The 21477-nt window shown below is 39.4% G+C and overlaps 1 protein-coding gene across 1 annotated transcript in view; it reads right to left on the bottom strand.

Moving 5' to 3' along the window:
• The window catches only part of LOC111142154 (FYVE, RhoGEF and PH domain containing 6), a 113164-nt gene that overhangs the window by 25230 nt on the left and 66457 nt on the right, over positions 1-21477 (bottom strand). The window contains exons 6-8 of the mRNA XM_022495143.1: positions 20636-20787; positions 18203-18359; positions 16117-16204 (exon numbers count right to left, since the gene is read on the bottom strand). Coding sequence (XP_022350851.1) covers positions 16117-16204; positions 18203-18359; positions 20636-20787 — 397 coding nt within the window. The remainder of the gene's footprint in view (positions 1-16116; positions 16205-18202; positions 18360-20635; positions 20788-21477) is intronic.

The raw sequence follows: 21477 nt of genomic DNA, 5'->3' as shown, positions 1-21477 counted from the left end.
CTGCAGTTGAGAAACTCTGGTCTAGATGAAGAAGGTCTTTAAGTAAGAAGGTCTTTAAGTAAGCTACATGGTATACAGTCATTCTTGTAATAGAGAAAAAAATTAATGCACTGGGTTATATTTCATAAGTGTTTAATACTGAGGGAATGCCATGGAATCTCAACGTATTTCGTTCTCTGTTGAGAAATGTTGGATGGCTTCCCATTGCCTCTCAAAACAAATTCTGAAAAAAAAAAAAAAAAAAAAAAAAATCCCAAAAAACAAAACCACACACACAAAAACCCCCCAAACAGAATCTGTTACCTAGAATTTAAATTCCGCCCCACCAACTACATGATCCCTACTCACTTTTCTGATTTTTTTTCTCTACTATCTAACACAGGTGCTTTGTTCTGACCAAAGTCTGATTCTGCATAATGCCTTAGATGCTTCCCATGTGGTCCCTGGCTCCATACTTCTTGTCTTTGTCTCTAATGTTCCCTTTTACTGAATCCTTTTCTCTGTCTCTGCATATAAAAATTCTACTCCTGTATTTCAAGGTTCATTTCAAATTCCTCCCCTCTTATCAAACTTTCCATTTGAAAGAAATATTCTCTCCCTTTGAAAAATAGATTACACAGTAGTTACTTTATATCTTCTATCATTTTCTCATGAGACTCAAAGCTCCTTGTGGGCAGGACCCATATCTGATTCTTAGCACTTAGTGAGGGCCTTTGCATACATGGGACAAGAAATGCTTAATGGATAAAAATATAAATAATTTTCTTAGACCAGGATTGTGTTTAGGTCAAAGGCAATAAAGGCTGAAAGCAATCCTAATGCCAGTGGGAGTTGAGAAAATAAAAAGAGGAAAGGCACAGCAAGAGACTGCATTTTTATCAGAATCAATCTCCATTCAGCAGTATTACGGAACAGGTGTAATTTCATGCATGGATTGATGAAGTCATGCTCAAAGACACAAAGGAAAACTTGGGTGTTAGTGTCAGCTATTTAAACTCAATAGATGACACACACACACACACCCACTGTTGAAACTCTGTACATCTTTGAGACAGTGATACAAGAACCTGTATGAGTCTAGACATGCACACTGTAAATATCCACCACTGGCAACAAGCCCTGGAGAGACACTGTGTATGAGGACATGGAGTTTCTGTGTACCATGGAATAAGTTCCATCTTGCCAGAGACCATCACTAGCAATTCAGTTCTTAAAGCAATCTGAATGCACAAGTTGGACAGTATGCTACCAATCACATGGATAAGAAAACCACAAAAATTAACAAAATGCCCTCTTTACACTTAGATGACTTTGCTTCATCTGGAGATGAAAAATTAACTTAATCTCACTCTGACCCCACTCGGAATGCAATCCATTTATAAGCCATGTTCGGTGAGTCCAAATATTTAACTTTTCTATGTGAGTGATAGGGCTAAGGAGAAAAACCTACTCTTCTTACATGTTCTTCATATCTAGGCTGTCTCCTTGATCAAAAGTGATGTTCCTTAAAGCTTCTGGTCAGGTGAAGACTGTGGAAAGGAAAGCAAATTTACCTAAGTATCAGATTCATGTCAAGTTCCTACTTTGTCTTTGACTTTTGTTCTTTAATAGAGAAGTATACCCAAGCAAACGGACACATTTCTCTAAACCAAGAGAGCTCTGTGGAAGATGTCCGTATTAGGAAATACTGACCTCAGAATCATGGGGCTGAGCCTGATAAGCCTGAGTTTCATTTTCGTTCCCTGAGCTCAAGTCCAGCTGCTGCCTGCCATCCTGAACTTTCAGGAACAGAGTGGAAACACAAAATTGGATGAGTGGAAAACCCACCACTAACATGTTGCAGAATCATGCTTTTGACCAAGGAGGTGCCCTATTTGCAGGGCACCCTGTTGCAGGATATCGTTTTGAGAACTTCCACCTTTTCCGGGAAGATAAGACCCCCTCGGTTCAGAATCACTCAGTGCCTTAACTGCAGAATGAGAAGAATGTGACCAATCGGCCTCTGAGTCAGATGGGAGCAGCACTGAAACCACCAGCTACCCCAGTGACTGCTATAACCCAGGTGAAACCCAGGAACAGAGACTAGACAGACACGCTTGTGTGAGTCATAGGGAATTCTTACTTTGTACCATTTAGAACCTAGTATCCTGGATGAGTTTCCCAAGAAACAGTGACAACACAGTAGTCATTTCGATGTGCCACGTTAGACTTAACAGCGTTCCATGACTTTCCTGCTTCTGCCAAACCAAACTAGGCATTTTTAAAAACTTCACTAATAAAAAATGCTTCAAATGCTGTTAAGTTTATATTAAAGAAAAAAAAGTTGCCTGCGGCGAGCATGGGCACCATAAAATGTACTTTCTGGCCACCAGGTGGCATCGTTGATTAATAAAAGTTAATTAACCCCATTATCACCATTAGAAGCACAAAATTAAGCAAAACACAGCATGTGCCTCAAGAGATATGCAAGTTAACTTTGTTGTCATAGATGAGGCCCAGAGTGAAAGAATAAGGACATAGCAAATACTATATCTTGTGAGAGGTCTAAGTTCCATGTATGTATATATATATGTAGGGTCCTAGTAAGTCTTATCACCCTGCTTACCTAATCAAAAAATAATCAACTTAAAGCAGAAAACTATTCAGAACTCCATTAACCTTTCCTAAAAATGAGTCATCTGTGGGATTCTGGGACATTAATTCAACAACAGTCTGCCAGATTCCTGGACGGCGTGCTGAGAAACGGTTAGTGGCAGGGCACAGAGGAAATGAGCATACTGGACAGTAACGTTCCAAAGTCCAGAGTTTTTAATTTGAGGATGTGTCTTGCTTTGTATTCCCCACATCTCTTCTTTCCTTCTTCAATATGTAATGAGATCAGTGACACATCCAGAATTATGGGATCCAGAGAAAAGTAAGTCTAGTCAATAAGCTCCTTTGCCAAAGATTCAAATTTTAAAAGAAGCAACTAAGAACAAGCCTGACTTCTGAAACAAAGTACAGATTATGTTAAACACCAAAAATAAAGGCCAGGTGTCACGTTGCAAGACACACTGCTGCCATCTTCAAAGCAGCCTGAGGAAGTGGTCAAGAGCCCTCACTGGGAGTGAGAGCATAGATTCTTAACCGTCCAGCTACCTTTAGCCAAGGCACGGGACTTTGGCCATGCCCTGTAGCATTTCTGTGTGTCAATATCCTCATACATAAAAGAAAGTAAGGCGGGGGCGCCTGGGTGGCTCAGTGAGTTAAAGCCTCTGCCTTCGGCTGGGGTCATGGTTGCAGGGTCCTGGGATTGAGCCCCGCATCGGGCTCTCTGCTCATCAGGGAAGCCTGCCTCCCTTCCTCTCTCTCTGCCTCTCTGCCTACTTGTGATCTCTGTCAAATAAATAAATAAAATCTTAAAAAAAAAAAAAAAAAAAAAAAGAAGGCGGACCAGAATGGAAAACTGTAATGATTAACATTCTAATGCATTATGAAGCATATATTTTTTAAAGATTTTATTTATTTGTCAGAAAGAGAGAGCACAAGCAGGGAGAACAGGAGGCAGAGGCAGGAGCAGGTTCCCCACCTCGCAGGGAGCCCAATACGGGACTTGATCCCAGGACCCTGCAATCATGACTGAAGCTGAAGGCAGATGCTTAACTGACTGAGCCAGCCAGGCATCCCTATGAAGCATTTTTTTTTTTTTAATTTTAAAATGTATTATAGGAAATTTGGAAAACTAAATAATGGAGAAAACTCAAACTATGTACATCTCTCTAAAATAACTATCATGGGGGCACCTGGGTGGCTCAGTGGGTTAAGCCTCTGCCTTCAGCTCGGGTCGAGATCTCAGGGTCTTGGGATAGAGCCCCGCATGGCATCGGGCTCTCTGCTCAGCGGGGAGCCTGCTTCCCCCTCTGTCTCTGCCTGCCTCTCTGCCTACTTGTGATCTCTCTCTCTCTGTCAAGTAAATAAATAAAATCTTTAAAAAATAACTATTATGATTTAAAAGTATTTCCTTCTGTTTTTATAAATTCCTGATTTTACTTAATTTTAATAACATGAAGGATTTTATAGCCCACTTAAAGTATTCTAGCCCACATATTTCCTCCCCCCACAGGAATAGCTAAATATTATCCCATGACAGGGATATATTACTCCCTACTTAGGTACCCTATTAGATTTTTAGGTCATTTTAAAGTTATCTTGTTTTGGCTATTATAAATAAGATAGGCCATATATCCTAATTTGCCCATAATGATACTGCTGTATACCTACTGCACTCTTGAAAGTTACTGGGCTTGAATAATAAACTGTGTAATCATTTTAATTTTAAGTAAACTGATCAGAATCTTAATATATTTGTCTTTTTCCAGAGTTCAGACTATTTCCTGATCAGTGAGAATAAAGTTTTTTTTTTTTTTTAAATACTGATAAGCAGGGGTGCCTGGGTGGCTTAGTTGGTTAGGCATCTGCCTTTGGCTCAGATCATGATCCCAGCGTCCTGGGATGGAGCCCCACATCAGGTTTGCTGCTCGGTGGGGAGTCTGCTTCTCTCTCTGCCTCTGCCTGCCCCTTTGCCTACTTGTGCTCCCTCTGTCAAATAAATAAATAAAATCTTTAAATATTTAAAAAAAATACTGGTAAATATTTATCATGAGAAACCTTCCCTAAAGGGATATACCAATTTAAAATATCATTATAAATAAATGAGAATATCAATTTCACCAAAATGATCCAGTTATGTGTATTGTAGTTTTTTTTACTGCTGATGTACCAGGGGGAACTGAAACCTTGTTTCATTTATTATTATTTTTTAAGATTTTATTTATTTATTTGACAGAGAGAGAGAGATCACAAGTAGGCAGAGAGTCAGGGGGAAGCAGGCTCCCTGCTGAACAGAGAGCCTGATGCGGGGCTCGATCCCAGAACCCCGAGATCATGACCTGAGCCGAAGGCAGCGGCTTAATCCACTGAGCCACCCAGGCGCCCCTGAAACCTTGTTTTAATTGAGATTTATGATTCAGAGGATGACATTGTGTATTTATTATGCATTTTCTGAGGAAATTGTTTGTTCCTATGTTTAGTCCATATATCTACGGGAGTTTTAAAATTCTTAGTGAAAAAGCAATTTTTTTCATTTTTGCTACTAATATATTTTCTGATGCATGTTTATCTTTTAATTTTGATTGTATTTTAAGCCTTTATAATGTTTTTATTATTTAGAATAGTGGAAAAGTATCAATATTTTCCTTTATAATTTCTTTATTTTTCTGGGCTTAGAAAATCATGTCTCCTCCTTTCTCTATCCTTAGAGTTTTAATAAAGAACACATTCTGTTTTTTTCCTGTTTTTACTAGAGTTTACCGCTTTATATTTAGTTTTTACTTTAATTAAGGCTTTTTATTTTAAGAGCAGTTTCATATTCAAAATAAAACTGGGGGAAGGAACAGAGATTTTCCACACACTTCCTGCCCCTCCCACATGCACAGACTCTCCCATTATCAACATCCTCCACCAGAATGTTACATTTACTACAGCTGAAGACCCTGTACTGACATTTCATTATCACCCAGAGTCCACAGTTGGGTTGTACATTCTAGAGGTCTGGACAAAGATAAAATGATACATACCATCATGATGGTATCAAACAGAGTATTTTCTCTGCCCTAAAAATCCTCTGTGTTCTGCCTATTTATATTTAGTTTTGATTTTTAGTGTATCTATTGACATATGAATCTTAACTAATTTTTCAAATTTTAATAGGTTATTCAATAAACAGTCTTTTTTTTTCTTACCGTCTTAGACTTCCTACTTTGTCATACATTAGATTCTTATAAACAGGGTGTTTTTAAAGTCACCTCCCTATTCTAATAATAGAATAATTATTATTATTTTTCAATCAATAGGTCTATTCTTGCAATGGTATTATGCATTTTTAATTGTTGATGTTTTATTTATTTATATTTTATTTATCTGTTTGTCAGAAGCAGAGAGAGAGAGTGCACACATGCACAAGCAGTGGGAGCAGCAGGCAGAGGGATAAGCAGACTCCTCCCTGAACAAGGTGCCTGACATGTGACTCGATCCCGAGGATCATGATCTGAGCCAAAGGCTGAGGCTTAACTGACTGAGCCACCCGGGTATCCCAGGAAAAGGTTTTGCTCTCATAAAGCTTCTATATCCTAGCAGGAAAGGACACAATTATTATGGTATTTACTATGTGGTCAGCACCAATCAGGTCACTTAGACTGGCTCAGACTCAGTCTTGGCATAGTCAAGCCCCACTTAAGGAAGTTCTTATCCATATTTGGTTCTTACCGCCTCTTTGTTGGTAAACAAAGAGCAAATTTAGGTTTAGGGAGACAAGTATATTTTATTTTACTCCCCAAAGAACAGACAAGAGAAGCATAAAGCAAATATAAACACCAAAGTGAATTCAAATTTGACTGAATATCAGTGTTTTTTCAAGTGGAACAGTTCCTGATGTAAGCCCATGACTCTGACAAACACTTAAGAGGAAAACTCTTCAGCAACACAGTCAGCTTGCTAGATCTTTAGCGAGCCAAGTCCCAGCAACAGAGGCATTCAGCTACATGCAGGGAATCTGAGTTAAATGTACAAAGAGAATTGGGAAAAGAACGGCTTTGTAGGCATGCCTACGGGTACAATTCTGGGGATCTGCAGCCCTGGATAGGCAAAACACACACACACAAAATAATATTTTCACTAACCTCTAAGTGAAATACAGAATTTCCTTACATTATGAATGTAGGGAACAAACCAGCATATCATCAATGATATCAGTGACTTTGCTACCAGAGAAGGCATACATTTTTTTATATCACATTATAGATGTTGCAGATTTCTCAAAATTTTGTTTACCATCACCACTATATCTAAGTCATGGGAGTTCTTAGATCCACCACCGGATCTTCTTATTTAATGCATTACTAAAGCAGCTCGTGTATTACTATGTAATATTTTCAAACTATTTTAATAACTGCATTTCAGGCCTACTGGTTTCCATTTAGTCTTATGTATTTTATTCTGTTACTTAAAAAATTATTCTAAGGGATCCATAGGCCTCTCCAGATTGCCACGGGGATCCAGGTACAAAAAAGTTTAAGAACCTCTGTTCTATAGAGAAAGGGATATTACATTTAAAAGGTATAACTGAACAGATCAGGCAGATAAGACATGCTTATATCCTAAAGTCTTTCCATAGTATTAAATATTTATTTCCACAGCACCAAAATATTTCATGGATATAATTTATTAAGTATAACCCCTCAAAATATCTTGTTCGCAACTATAATTAAAAATTAATTGCAATAGGGGCGCCTGCGTGGCTCAGTCAGTTACTCGTCTGCTTTCGGCTCAGGTCATGATCCCAGGGTCCTGGGATCGAGCCCCGCATGGGGTTCCCTTATCAGCAGGGAGTCTGCTTCCCCCTCTGCCCTTACCCCACTTTGTGCCTACTTGCTCTTACTTTCTCTCCCTCTCTCGCAAAAATACATAAATAAAAAGTCTTTGAAAATATTAATTGCAAAAGAAACAAGAGCTCATCTAATAACAAAGGGAATTCTGAGTATCATCACTCTCCCATGTCACATGGATGGAACTGGCTTACATCAGGGTCTTTGGGTTCTTCAGAAAAGAAAGTCCTTGGCTGGTGCTTGGGACAGCCCTACCTTCCACCAAGTTCTGCCCTAGAGAAAGTGTTAGAATGACTTTTGCTATAGACAATTAGCCCTGGTTTAGAAAACAAATACTTACCAGAGCACAAGTTTCATTTTTCATTTTTCAGTAAGGATTTTTAAAAAAGTCATACACTAACATGATTCTGACCTTTCCTTGAATCTGCTTATTAGTCTGTTCATAGCTCAAATTAATAGCTTCAGAACACTCTAACAGATGTTTTTAATATCCCATTTTCTATCAACATGGGAAATCCTGGATTTCTAAAACCGAGAGGGAGTTAATACCATCCCAGACTAAAGGCAAAGATTACAGGAAAAGTAATATAATATGTCATTAGTCACTTAGAACATAAATATTTTGAACAAGATCAAAGAAAACTACCTGATCCAAATTTAATCAAAGTTCAAAGGACTGTTTTCCCCCCTAAATATAGAAATGGAAAAGATATTTCAGAGGAATTTTTAAATTATGTTTTTCATTTTATTTTCTCAACATGATCCTTACCGGTTCAACTTTTTTCAACACCAGTGTAGTAACTTTCCACAAATAAAAGCTTTTTTTGGTAGTTGAAAAAATTTATCCTGACTATAACATAGAGATAAAAAAGATCTAAAGATCTATGCTATTCATCTCTGGATGGCAGAAGATAAAGAAGGACTTCGTTTTTATAATACTTATATATTTTTTAGGCAAAAAAGATCCCTTTAAAGAAAAAAAGGGACCCTTATAAAAACAAATCCTCAAAATATACTCACTCAAGCAAGTGATGAGATCAGTTTAATTTTCAGGACTTAAGAAGAGGAAGGAAGAAGGCTTTGGTGGAAGCTTGAGTGGTTGGGCGTGGCCCTAAAGAGGAGGACTATACGTTCCATCAGAACAAGGAGCACCTTTGGTGTTTGCCAGTGTATACAGGTGTCCAGCTCAAGGTCAGCCCATGTGGTGATTAATGAAAGTAAGAATCTGGCCTTGAGGACAGGTTTCAGGAGAGAGTAAAAAAACTACTTTTTTTTATGACTTTATTTATTTATTTGACAGAGAGAGAGCGTGCATATAAGCAGGGAGAGCAGCAGGCAGAAGGAGAGTTTTGAAAAGCAGGGCCCCCCACAGAGCAGAGAGCCCAATATGGGCCTCGATCCTAGAACCCTGGGATCATAACCTGAGCTGAAGGCAGATGCTTAACTGACTGAGCCACGCCGGCATGCTATAAAAACTGCATTTAAGCTACATTTAAAACATCGCATTGGGGCGCCTGGGTGGCTCAGTGGGTTAAAGCCTCTGCCTTCGGCTCAGGTCATGATCTCAGGGTCCTGGGATCGAGCCCCACATCGGGCTCTCTGCTGAGCAGGGAGCCTGTTTCCTCCTCTCTCTCTCTCTGCCTGCCTCTCTGCCTGCTTGTGATTTCTCTCTCTGTGTGTCAAATAAATAAAATCTTTAAAAAAAAAACAAAAAACAAAAAAAAAATCACATTAGGGGCACCTGGGTGGTTTAATCAGTCAAGCATCTGCCTTCAGCTCAGGTCATAATCTGAGGGTCCTGGGATCAAGCCCTGTGTCAGGCTCTCTATTCAGCAGAGAGCCTACTTCTTCTCTCTCTGCCTGCTACTCTGCCTACTCGTCCTCACTGTCAAATAAATTAATAAAATATTAAAAGAAAGAAAGAAAGAAAGAAAACTACTACAGCTAGAACAAAGGAAAACAAGGGAAATGCTGGGTTATAACCTATGGCCCTCATAGTGAATAATAAGGTTCCCTCCACCCCCGTAAATTAAGACTTTATTTTTCTTAGAGTGATTTTTATGTTCACAGCAAAACTGAGAGGAAGGCATAGAGATTTCCCATATACCCCTTCCCTAGGTTTGCACAGCTTTCCCCACTATCAATATCTCCCACCAGAGTGGTATATTTATGAGAATGGATAACACAACACAACCCCCTCAAAGCCCATGGTTTACATTACGGTTTACTCTTGGTGTTGTACATTCTCTGGGTTTAGACAGAGGACATGTATCTCCCATTATGATAGGGAGAGTAAGTTTTCAACCTTCCTAATACGCAGAATAAAAGAAGTTCTGTGAGACAACAGAAAAAATATATATTGGCCTCTGCTCCCAATTCCTGGTGTAGAGCTCCTAAAACCCTTGGAATTTTATAAGTGATAAGAGCTGGAGGAGCACCTTTTGTCCTAACATTTGGCCTTTGACCCTAGCTCTGACAGAACTAAATCTCAGGGAACTTTTTAGGCGATAGGAATGTCTTTTGTTCTAATGAGGCGACTCTGGGTGGGCTCCTGAATCGCTCCCAGATAAGGGCTGGTCACCAGAAAGATCAAGCCATGATTATAAACTCGCAACTCTTAGCCCCATTCTCCACTCTACAGGAAGGGGAGAAGACTAGAAGTGGAGTTAATACTGGATCATGACCACGTGATGGAGCCTCCATAAACGTCCCCAAGTAGACAGTTTAGAGCTTCTAGTTGCTGAATACGTGGAGGTGCTGGGAGACTGGTGTTCGGAGAGGGCAGAGAAGCTCCCAGATCTCCTCCACATACTTTGCCCTATGTATCTCTTCCATCTAGATGTTCACTTGTAACCTTCATCCTATCCTTTTGTGATGAGCCAGAAAATGCAAGTAACTGTTACTGTGAGTTCTATGAGCCATTCTAGCAAATTATCAAACCCAAGGAAGGGATCAAAAGCCCAGATTTATAGCCGGTTGATCAGAAATTACAGGGGACAGCCTGGGACTTATGAATGGCATGTGAAGTTTGCAGGGGGGCAGTCGTGGGACTGAGCCCTTCAGAACCTGACACTATTTCCAGGTAGATCATGACAGAATTGAATCAAATTGTAGGACACCTCGCTGGTGTCAAAGAGAACTGCCTGGTGTGGGACAAAACTAAACATCTGGTGTCAATATTGTAAGAACGATGGTGGTGTGTTATTAAAAAGGAAACAGGGGAGGAGTATGTTTTTCCTTTTAGTGTCCTTGGAAAAGAGATGAAGGGACAATGTGCCAGGCTACAAGGGGGTGGTGGTGGTGATAAGAGGTAGCACAACCAGGGTGCCTGGGTGGCTCAGTTGGTTAAGCGACTGCCTTCGGCTCAGGTCATGATCCCAGAGTCCTGGGATCAAGCCCCACATTGGGCTCCCCGTTCAGTGGGGACCCTGCTTCTCCCTCTCCCTCTGCCTGCTCGTGCTCTCTCACTCTCCCTGTCAAATAAATAAATAAATAAAATCTTAAAAAAAAAAAAGAGGTAGCACAACCAGAAGGAAGATACTGCCACAATCTGGCTTGAGTTTAGAAAGGCAGGTCTAGAACATAACAAGGGAAATGGAAAGAGCAGGAAGCAGAGGCAGGGGAAAACTTGTGGGCGGGTACTATAACAGAGGAACAAGGAGGAACAGGAAGCATTTCAGAGTCCTTTCCACAATTTTGTGCCTGAGTAACTGGTAGAGTGTTTTTAACTCTTTAACAATTTATTGACCCATTCATCCATCAAACATTCAGGGGATTCTCAATCTTGTGAAAAGGAACACTGTTTAATTCCCTAAGCCTTCCAGCTCAGTGGAGTCCCTGTTATGGGCCAGAATCCATGCCAGGCCCCGAGTCAGGATAATACAGTCTCAAGACTGAAGAGATGAGGAAGGACATAAGCAGAGGGTAAGAATCAATGCTGCTCCCATTAACAGCACCTGTTTCCTTCCGCTGCCGCAAGACTCTAATTTGAACTAGGTTCTGGGCCCTGGGCAGATTTCAAGGTCTGGCTAGATCCATTTGCCTTGAATGGCCAATATAAAGGTAAAATTTACAAGGTTTTCTACTTAAGTAAATTACTTACTTTATTTTACCTTCTTTAAAAAGATAATTCTAGGGGCACCTGGGTGGCTCAGTGGGTTGAGCCACTGTCTTCAGCTTAGGTCATGATCTCAGGGTCCTGAGATCGAGCCCCATGCCGGGTTCTCTGCTCAGTGGGGAGCCTGCTTCCCGCTCTCTATCTCTGCCTGCCTCTCTGCCTACTTGTGACCTCTGTCAAATAAATAAATAAAATCTTAAAAAAAAAAAAGACAATTCTAATTTTAAGCATCAACATATGCATTTTCTTTAATCCTATTTTAGGTTGAGCTTAAAAAAGTACTACCAGGAATTTAGCTGGACGTGTTTTTTTACTAATGAAAGCCTAAGCAGAATTCCAGTTGAAGCCCAAATTATGTCCGGGGGAAAAAACATTGCTCAAGACAATAGGATGGTTGTCTGACTAGTAGGGGCAGGTCCCTGTATCTAGGAATTTCCATTCACCTTTCTCTAAAAGGATTCCAGAAGAAACTATCCTAGCTTACCTATACTTCATCTCTACATTTTTCAAATCTTTCCCTCTTAAGAAACCGAGATAAGCACAAATCTACACTGAGTAGGCAGGGATTCTTCCCCTTGTCTGCCTAAAACTCATTAATAAATCAAAGTTGTCAAAAGTTGCCCCAAATGGTCTCACTGTTCCTCTCTGCTCATATATATTCTGTGCACTTGGGGTTACTCCAAATTCTAGGATGAAAAAGTGGAAGGAAAGAAAGAAAGAAGGAAAGAAAGAAAGAAAAAAGAAAGGGAAAGAAAGAAAAGTATCCCACAGGCTGTTCAGAGGATTAAAACGTTGAGCATGTTTATCCAAAGATGAGGACCCAGTTAACTATCATGTTTAAATAGATACAAACTTAGAGACTTAAAATCCAACTTCTAAAAATTTAAGTGCATAGACCAAGGGCACTTTGATAGCAACTGTAGAATTATCTTGCAAAGTAGGGAGCAATCAAACCATCACAAAAATGAGTACTGGAAAATCAGAATTTTAAATAAAAATATAAAACAAAACCATAGTATCACAACCTCCATATGTCTTTAGTTTTATATGACCATACATACACTTCAATCAATACCATTTGTGTAGTCTTGGGAAGAACATTTCAACCTCTCTTAATAAGAAGACATCATCTCTGAAATTCTCTATCTCAATGTTGTCTTTCAGGCTAAAGACTTTTTAGTCAATGGGATGTTTCATTGTTTATTTGTTTTTTTTTTTTTTTAAGATTTTATTTATTCATTTGAGCAAGAGAAAGAGAGAGAGAGTAAGAGAGCACAAGCAGGGGGAGCAGCAGGCAGAGGGAGAGGGAGAAGCAGGCTCCCCACGGAGCAGGGAGCCTGACGTGGGGCTCGACCCCAGGACCCTGCGAGCATGACCTGAGCCAAAGGCAGACACTTAACCGACTGAGTCACCCAGGTGCCCTTAATGGGATATTTTAAACGTAACTTAAAAGTTGCCAAAATTATTTCCTGAATGGCTTCCAAGGTAACCGAAACTGACCCAGATAAATTGGGGTGCAACAAATTGTTGGTAAAAACTCACTCTTGGATCTCAAGGAGTCTATAATCAAATTAGGGAATGACTATTTAAATTAGAAAAATATGAGCAAATTCACAAAGCACTGAATATAGCAGTCCCCCCTTCTCTGTAGTTCCCCTTTCTATGGTTTCAGTTACACCAAGTTAACTGCTATGCGAGTAGAGACAAACGATCCTCCTTACATGTCACAGAAGGTCGAAGGCAGCCTAAGGATACATAGTGCCTCTTGTCACTCACCTAACTTCTCATCACATAGGCATTTTATCATCTCACATCATCACAAGGGAGGTAACCACAGTACGATAAGATATTTCAAGAGAGAGAGAGAGAGCACATTCACTTAATTTTTGTTTTAGTATACATACATATGTATATATCCGTATATATGTATATATACATACACACATACATATGTATATATGTATATATAATAGTATATTTTATGTGATTATTATTATTAATCTCTTACTGTGAATAACTTATAAATTAAGTTCTATCAAAGGTATGTAGGTAGGGGGGAAAACAAGAATATGCATAGCGTGTGGTACTATCCATGGTTTTAGGCATCTACTGGCGGTCTTGGGATGTATCCCTGCAAGTAAGGGGGGGCTACTGTAAATATCTGCTAGGTCACATGGCACTAATAGTAAAGGTCAAGGAAGACTGGAGTAATGAGAGATGGCTTCAAAAGCAAGGTGGGATTTCAGGCCAGGCTTGGAGGAAAGAAGAAACTGAATCAATGGAAGAAAAGGCAATGGATGAAGAACATGAGGTCTATGTTATTTCTTTACAAAGTCTATGTTCTTTCTTTAACTTCAGTCCTGACTCTGTGACTTGAACAATCCATTTATCACCAGTACCCTTAAGTAAATCCACAATTACAGAGGGTCTACCATACACAAATAAATAATGGAGATTTTCCAACTTAAAGAAGGGGTAAATGGCTTTAAGATTAAAGAAGAGGCAGCTCAAAACTAAAACAACCCCAAGCTTACGTTATGTTGCTATCATAAAAGACATGAAATCTGTTCTCTTAAAAAAGAATTTTTAAAACTTGCTTTTGCTACTTCATCATTTCTCAGTTAAAACCAACCTCTTCATGAATCCTAAATTAAATGTAAGTGTGACTTTTTACTTAGATCAGTCATAGTGTGGGAGGAAAATTTCAGAGTTCTTCTCCATCCTTCTCTTATTTGAAACCACCGTACTCTTTTGCCACTAAAAACAGTATTCATTCCACAGCTGTAGAAATAGCGTAAGCCATTTGATAGCTTCATTTATCATATAGCACTGAACTTATCTAGCAAAAACACAACACATGCATCGGTGCTTCCTTTTGTCCTGTGTATTCTAAATCTCTGCCAAAAGCAGAGGAAAGAAAGTACAAATGGACAGGATATCCTCAAATTATTTGATTTGCCTTATGTCATTCCAGAGAAAAATCTATTGTGTGATTCACAGTTAGAAATTCAAAGTAAACACTTGAAACACCTAGGGTAGTCAGGTCCTGATGCTGAAGCTGGGCCTTCTTCAACAGCACTTTGTCTTTTAAAAGGCACCCTAGGAAGGCTTTGCCTAAAGGAATGCTTTCTAGCATTCACCTACTCTATCCAACATAGTTCTTGGCTTACGAGGAGGGAGAATGCACACCATTTTTTAACAATACCAGTAGGAACCAAGTACCTAAAAATCTATTTACATGATAAAATTAGTACAGATTAATTTAAAGTTGAGATAGCATTTTGATATTCTCACCATTCTGACACAATTCTTTTCATTTATTTATTTTAAAGCACGAGAGAGAGAGCAGGGGAAGGGGCAGAGGGAGAGAAAGAATCTTAAGCAGATTCTGAGCTGAGCAGGGCTCAACGTTGGGCTCAATCTGACCCTGAGATCATGACCTGAGTTGAAACCAAGAGTTGGACACTTAACCGACTGAGCCACCCAGGTGCCCCATTTTGATATAATTCTTTTTTTTTTTTTTTTTAAAGATTTTATTTATTTATTTGTCAGAGAGAGGAGAGAGAGAGTAAAGCAGGGGGAGTAGCAGGCAGAGGGAGAAGCAGACTCCCTGCTGACCAAGGAGCCAGATGTGGGACTCAATCCCAGAACGCTAAGATCGTGACCTGAGCCAAAGGTAGATGGTTAAGAATCTGCCTTTTGTATGTATGTCTATTAATTCGGTGTACATCCACTATAGTTCAGCAAATACTCCAAGGACCTGGTAGCATGTGTTGGATACCAGACATGATGTGAAACTGTACTAGCTTTGCTGTGATGCCAAACACTTATCTCTATAAGTCTGTTATTATATCTATGTAAATAATAATGTGATATATGCATGGCTATGGTGAAGACTTGGGAGAGCCAATGACTATATCCCTGAGCACGGTATATGCCTTCACTCAACTCACAGCCTTCCCCTCATCTTCATTTTTTCATTATTATAGCAGTAAGCCAGATAGATACGGCCCTGTAATCTGGAAGCTTACAGTCTAGTAGAAGATACAGACAATAACAGAGTAATGATGATGATGATAAGGGTATGACTACTAATAACAGCAGCTGATACTGATTTAGAACTTACTATGACCAAAGCACTAGTCTAAGCACATAGCTCATTAACCAGTCCTTACACCTTGTGAGATAAGTGACCAGGACAACAACAGTTGCTATACAAATATGTGGGAGTGACTCCCTAAAACTCATTCTGGAGTGGTTGGGAAAGGACATTCTTGGGATTAATACTATTAATCAGGTAAAATGATGCAGGGATGGGGGGTTGGGAGGGTGCGATGTACACATAGGAATGCCCAGAGCAGAGAATGCATGCAGGGACGATCAAAGAACCAAGAGCAATGCAGTTCCGGCTGTAATCAATCTATAAATGCATGTTATTGCATGTTATACATGCAATCTATAAATGCATGTATTGGATAAGGAGTTACTGGAGTGTTAGAAAGAGGTGTTCTTAGGAGAGGGCGAGTTTCATGAAAACAACATCAGCTGGTCGGCTGGCAAACCGCGGAAGAGGCGCACCTGTCAGCAGCAGCTTGTACTGGGGGATCCGCTGAACTGGCTTGAGCAGGTAGTGCTTGAGGGCCAGGTTAGCACAGCGTGGGCTCGTCTGAAAGGAAAACGTATCCAAAGTAAACACAAGCGTTCTTTTAAGGAACAAGGGATCCAGACGCAAGTGCCCAGGAAGCCAAACTTTAGAAAGCCAACAACTCCGGGAGGGGACTCACCAGCTAGCCCACCTCTCCAGCAGGGGGTGGTCTCTGGAGTCAGCGGCTCACTCCCATAGACAGGGGTGGCTGCAGCCCCGTGCTCCAGGTCAGTGAGGGCCCACCATACTCAGCAGTGGCCACTTGAGCAAGTATGTGCCAATGTATTCACAAGCACAAACAAACCCCAAAGAATTGCATGGTCCTCAAGATAAGGCAGAAGACATAAAGCTACTGGGAACTGGATTCAAATAATAAGCAGAGCCTACGGCCAGTAGACCCATGATAACAACTGGTGGTAGTAGGGAGCACTGCAAAAATTAAAGATAGCCTGAAAAGCAGCCCTGCTAAGCACATGATTTCCAATAAGCCGGATGGACGTAAAATTTCTTTCTCAGACGAATGGCTCTAAAAAACAGTTCCCAAATCAGCCTATAGAGAGACTTGATTTCAGAGCCATTCTGACATGACCAAAAGGACATTTGATTTCGCCTTTAAAGCTCTTTTCCTTAGTAGGTAAAACAGACACTTCTGCCCAATCCTGGGCTTTGCAGACATTCTCTAACACAAGACCGTACTGTTTGATGGCATCAAAATGGCCGAGTGAAATCGTCGCTTCATCCTAACACGTCCTGTACTTGTACTTCCTCCACAGCTCAGGTGCGTGGGGAAGGGTTTTCTTAGATTTGCTCAGATCATTTCTGCTTTTTCTAAATATGCACCTCTCAGGTCTGGTACACAGACTAATTAGAAAGTTATAATGATACTGCATTTAAGAAAGCATCTACCACGCAAGCATCATTAACCAATTCAGCTAATTTTCCCATCTTATGTTTTCTTTTGCTGCCAAGGCAACGGAACAACACACTGGACGCTGATGAAAACCTGGGTCAATGATCAGTTGCCATAGCTATAGAAATCACACTTCCTTTCTTAACAGCATCAAGACATCAGAGGAGAGGAAAAGAAAAAAAGGGAAAAAGACAACAAATGATTTTAAGTTTAATTATGTGTTTAATGTACAAGTAAGGATCAGCAATATCATAATACTTCTAAAAGTTCTCTAGTTTTGGGTGACTGGAATTCGCTGGGGTTTTTTTTTTGTTGTTGTTGTTTTTAAGTTACAAAAGAGAGAAATGAGTATTAAAACATTATAATTCACATTTTATCCAAGATTGGGGGAAGGACTTAAATAAGATTTTAGTTAAAACTAATTTTTAGGAGATGTATTACATCATTTATCCCCAACCAAATCAGGTTTGTACTCTTTAGCTTTGAGTGCAAACACAATGCTTTTTATAAAGATGTCATTAATTTTTCTTAACTTTGACACTGAACCTCTGTTATTTATTTATCTAAAGGGAAACAAATTACATTTCCCATCCTTCACTGTAGATCAGTTGTTAGAAGAATAAAAGGAAAGGTTGAGTTAAAAATAAGAATTGTTCCTAGAGTAGTCAAATTCAGAGACAGAAGGTAGAATGGTGGTCACCAGGGCAGGGGGAGGGGAGAATGGGGCGTTGTTTTAGCCATAGTTTCAATTCTGCAATGTTAAGATGAAGAGAGCTGTAGAGATTGGCTGCAAAACAATGTGAAGGTACTTAACACTACCAAACTATATACTTAAAAACGGTTAAGATGGTTAAGTTTTATTTTATGTGTATTTCCCCACAATTCAAAAAAAAGGAGATCTATCAGCATATTCTAGCATGCAATCATAGATTTTTCAAAATTAAATCTTGTACATACTTTCTCACCTTTTCATTTATTCACTCCCCTCTTTGACTTTGAAGGGATTATATTTTAATATCTTTTTTGTTTTCAATGACTGCAAATTATTACAGGTTTAAAAACAACAAAGAAAGAAAGAAGCATTCAACATTATATGGGAGCAAAAATACCTCAAAATCTCTAACAACAGCAGCAAAAGCTGGGTTCTTCTTGCACTGCTCATCCAGCAAAGCTATATTTTTATCAAATTCTTTGATGTACGTGGAATACATTTTTAGATACGGTCCCTTCTTTACAAAGATATCAGCGATTCTATGTTGTTCAGTCCTAAGATAGAGAAGAGATACGCAAAAAGAGAGAAAGTCATAGATGTATCCAGAACATATCTAGCGTCCAGTGAGAGTCCCCTGTCTGAGCCATTGGCATGCCCTCTTTGCATCTCCTATTCTTAAATGCCTACTCTTCACCATTCCCACTGCCACCATCACATGTTGCTTGGATTTTGCCAGTCCTCTGACTGGTCTCCCCATTTCTACCATCTCATCCTTCTGTGCAGTGAGAGAGTCTAAAAACATGTATTACACCATGTGACTTCCAACAGCCTCCTGCAGGACTCAGCAGGAAAACAAATTCCTTCCCTTGACTTACAAAGCTCCACTGGTCCTGCTGCTGCCTACTCTTCTGACTCATTTCACACTTCTCTCCTTCTTTCTCAGTCCTCCCCATACACACTGGCCTTCTTTATAGTCCTTTGACATATGGATTCATTCCCACTTTGCACATTTTTAGTAATGGCTTTGCATGCCTGGAAATAGGAAACCCCGGACAGCTCCTTCTTTTCATTCAGATGTCCCGTTAAAGGGCTCTGCCTTTCCAGAGGGCCTTGCTTGGCCACCCAATCTTCACTTGCCAGCACATCATCTTATTTTACATCTTTCCAGATCAGAAATTGTTTTTATCTAATGTTTCTTGTCCATTTTTCTGGTTCTCCCCTGACTAAAATGTCTACTCCATGCAGGCAAGAGCCTTATCTATTTTGTGCAATGTGATATTCCTGCCAAGCTTAGAGCCCTGACCAGCACACCGTAGATAACTCACAACCTTGTTGAAGGCAGAAACGAAGTATTTCAACAGTTATTAAAAGCCAATATAAAAATAAATGTTATTTTAGAAAGCATACTTAAACCAAAGAGTATGTCTTAATTTGAAGGCCCCTGAGAGAAAAATATTTTAGTTAGTAGAAAATATCTTATCCAAGTATAAGAAGAGTTTTGTGCTAGTAAGTGTAGTTTTTCCCATAATTATTGTTTTAGCTGTCCCTTTCATCAGTTAGTCTGTTTCTTAGGAATGCTTAATACTTTACCACAGAACATCTATCGACCTAAACTTGAGAAAATTTTCAGCACAAGCAAAAAATAAATTTAAACCTCCTTTAACACCTGCTTATATAAATATGCATATCCTTTAAAGTAAGTAGTTTTAAAGATAATTTTTATAAGAATGACAAAGTATTTATAGGAATATTCTTTGCAATTATATTTTATTTCTATCATGACTTTTAAAAATACCTTTTAGTCATTCCTCAGTCCTTAACCCTGTGTTATTTTACACTTAGGCTGCAGCTAGGAATTAATTACTCATCTAACATACTTTCCCAACATGCAGAGGCATGATATTTCCAAAAGAGACAAGAAGTATTTTTCTGGAAAAGAAAACTTACAAGGAAATTTTGATCATGAAAGTAGGTGACATTATTTTGTTATTCTAATCATTTGGGGTTCCCCAGGGACAGTAAGCTCAAAACCCCTAGAACAAATTTTCCACATATTTCCAAAGATGTCACCAAAGTGTCTGCTTACTTTCTATAATCCAAAGAAGCAGTTTACCAGTCTTTTCCAGTTTGGAAATCTATAGCCTAGATGGTATCATAGATAGATGGTATCAGTGTAAATTTTCTAAACCAAACAAACCTATTATCTCAGTGAATGGTCGCTTTTCCAAAATGTAAAGAAAGATTCATGATGTTCCAGAAAAGATAACAAAGCATTTAAAAACATTTCAGTGTGAATATATCAAGTAAACTCCCTCAACCTCAAAAACCTTGATTATCAAAGGTTACCTACAGAAAAGTTAAATTGGCTGAATATATGCACCCTTCTTGTTTTTGAGGCAATATTACCAAAGAATTTAAACATTCCTAGAATTGAGTTCAGGGCATCAAGGTTGTGAATTCTGGGCATCTAAAATGAGCAATCTAGGGGGGGCCTGGGTGGCTCAGTCAGTTAAACGTCTGTCTTCACTCAGGTCATGTTTCTAGGTCCTGGGATCCAGCCCCAGGTCTGGGAGTCTGCTTCTCCCTTTGCCCTTCCCCACCTCCCATCCTCCCTCTCTCTCCAGCCCCTCTCTTTCTCTTGCTTGCTCTCTGTCAAATAAATAAAATCTTGAAAAAAAAAAATGACCAATTTACAGGTAACTGTCAAGAAAATTCAATACATTGAAACAACTCAATGTAAGGAACACCCCCCTCTCTGCCACATGCAGGGCCCTTATTATGGCTTTATTGAAAAGAGGGACTCTGGGAAAGCTAGTCAGTTCATTTTTACCAGTTTGACATCCTTTCCTCCAATTCCTTCAGGAGATCCCGGTTGAGCTCATACAGCTGAGGCAAGTAGTACAGGATCTGATTTAGGATCCGGTCCTCAATCACGGGTTTCCCAAGTTGCCTGGAAGCATGGGCCACTGCATCTCGGAAATCCTATTACAGTTCAGAGAAGAAAAAATAACATACACAGACATATAATTGATATAAAGCTTCCCCCCCGCCCCAGTGCTTCTCTTTAATACAACATAAATCACAAACTATTTTCCATGTAGAATTACAAATCAAAAGTGCCCACTTCATTGTCTCCACTTAGCTAGACAGAAACAAACAAAACAAACAAAAAACCCATCACAATAAAGTGGCTAGGGTAGATAATTGGTTTTAAAACAGTCTGTATAGTATTTCTCTTAAATCTTTTGATCTCCAAACTTTGTAATTATATTAAAGGGTATCTGGAAATTGGATTGCAACTCTTAGTTGCCTTTAAACTTATTCCCATAGTGCTATATGAACACAGTCCATTCATTTTAGAAGTCCCCAAGAGATCTTACTTAATTTTATTCTGGAAAGTCCCTTTGTTCACTTTCAGTAATTATTTCCCAACAACAAGAGCATTCTAGGTAAGGCACATGGAGGAGACCATCACATTCTTGATAATTAGAGAATACTGGATCCAGTATTACAGGGTATCTTGGGCTAGCCTCATTTCCCTCATCTGTTCAGTGGGTTTGGAGACTTGCATATCACACATCATCAGGTAACACACTTAAAGCTTTTTGCAACATGTGTGGCACACAGAATCAAAAAAATATTTTTTAAACTCTCCTCTCCCTCCTACTGACT

Source organism: Enhydra lutris, unplaced genomic scaffold (assembly GCF_002288905.1).
Source record: "Enhydra lutris kenyoni isolate GAN:26980312 unplaced genomic scaffold, ASM228890v2 scaffoldscaffold7, whole genome shotgun sequence".
Lineage (NCBI taxonomy): Eukaryota > Metazoa > Chordata > Mammalia > Carnivora > Mustelidae > Enhydra > Enhydra lutris.
This window is presented reverse-complemented; position numbering and strand designations above follow the sequence as displayed.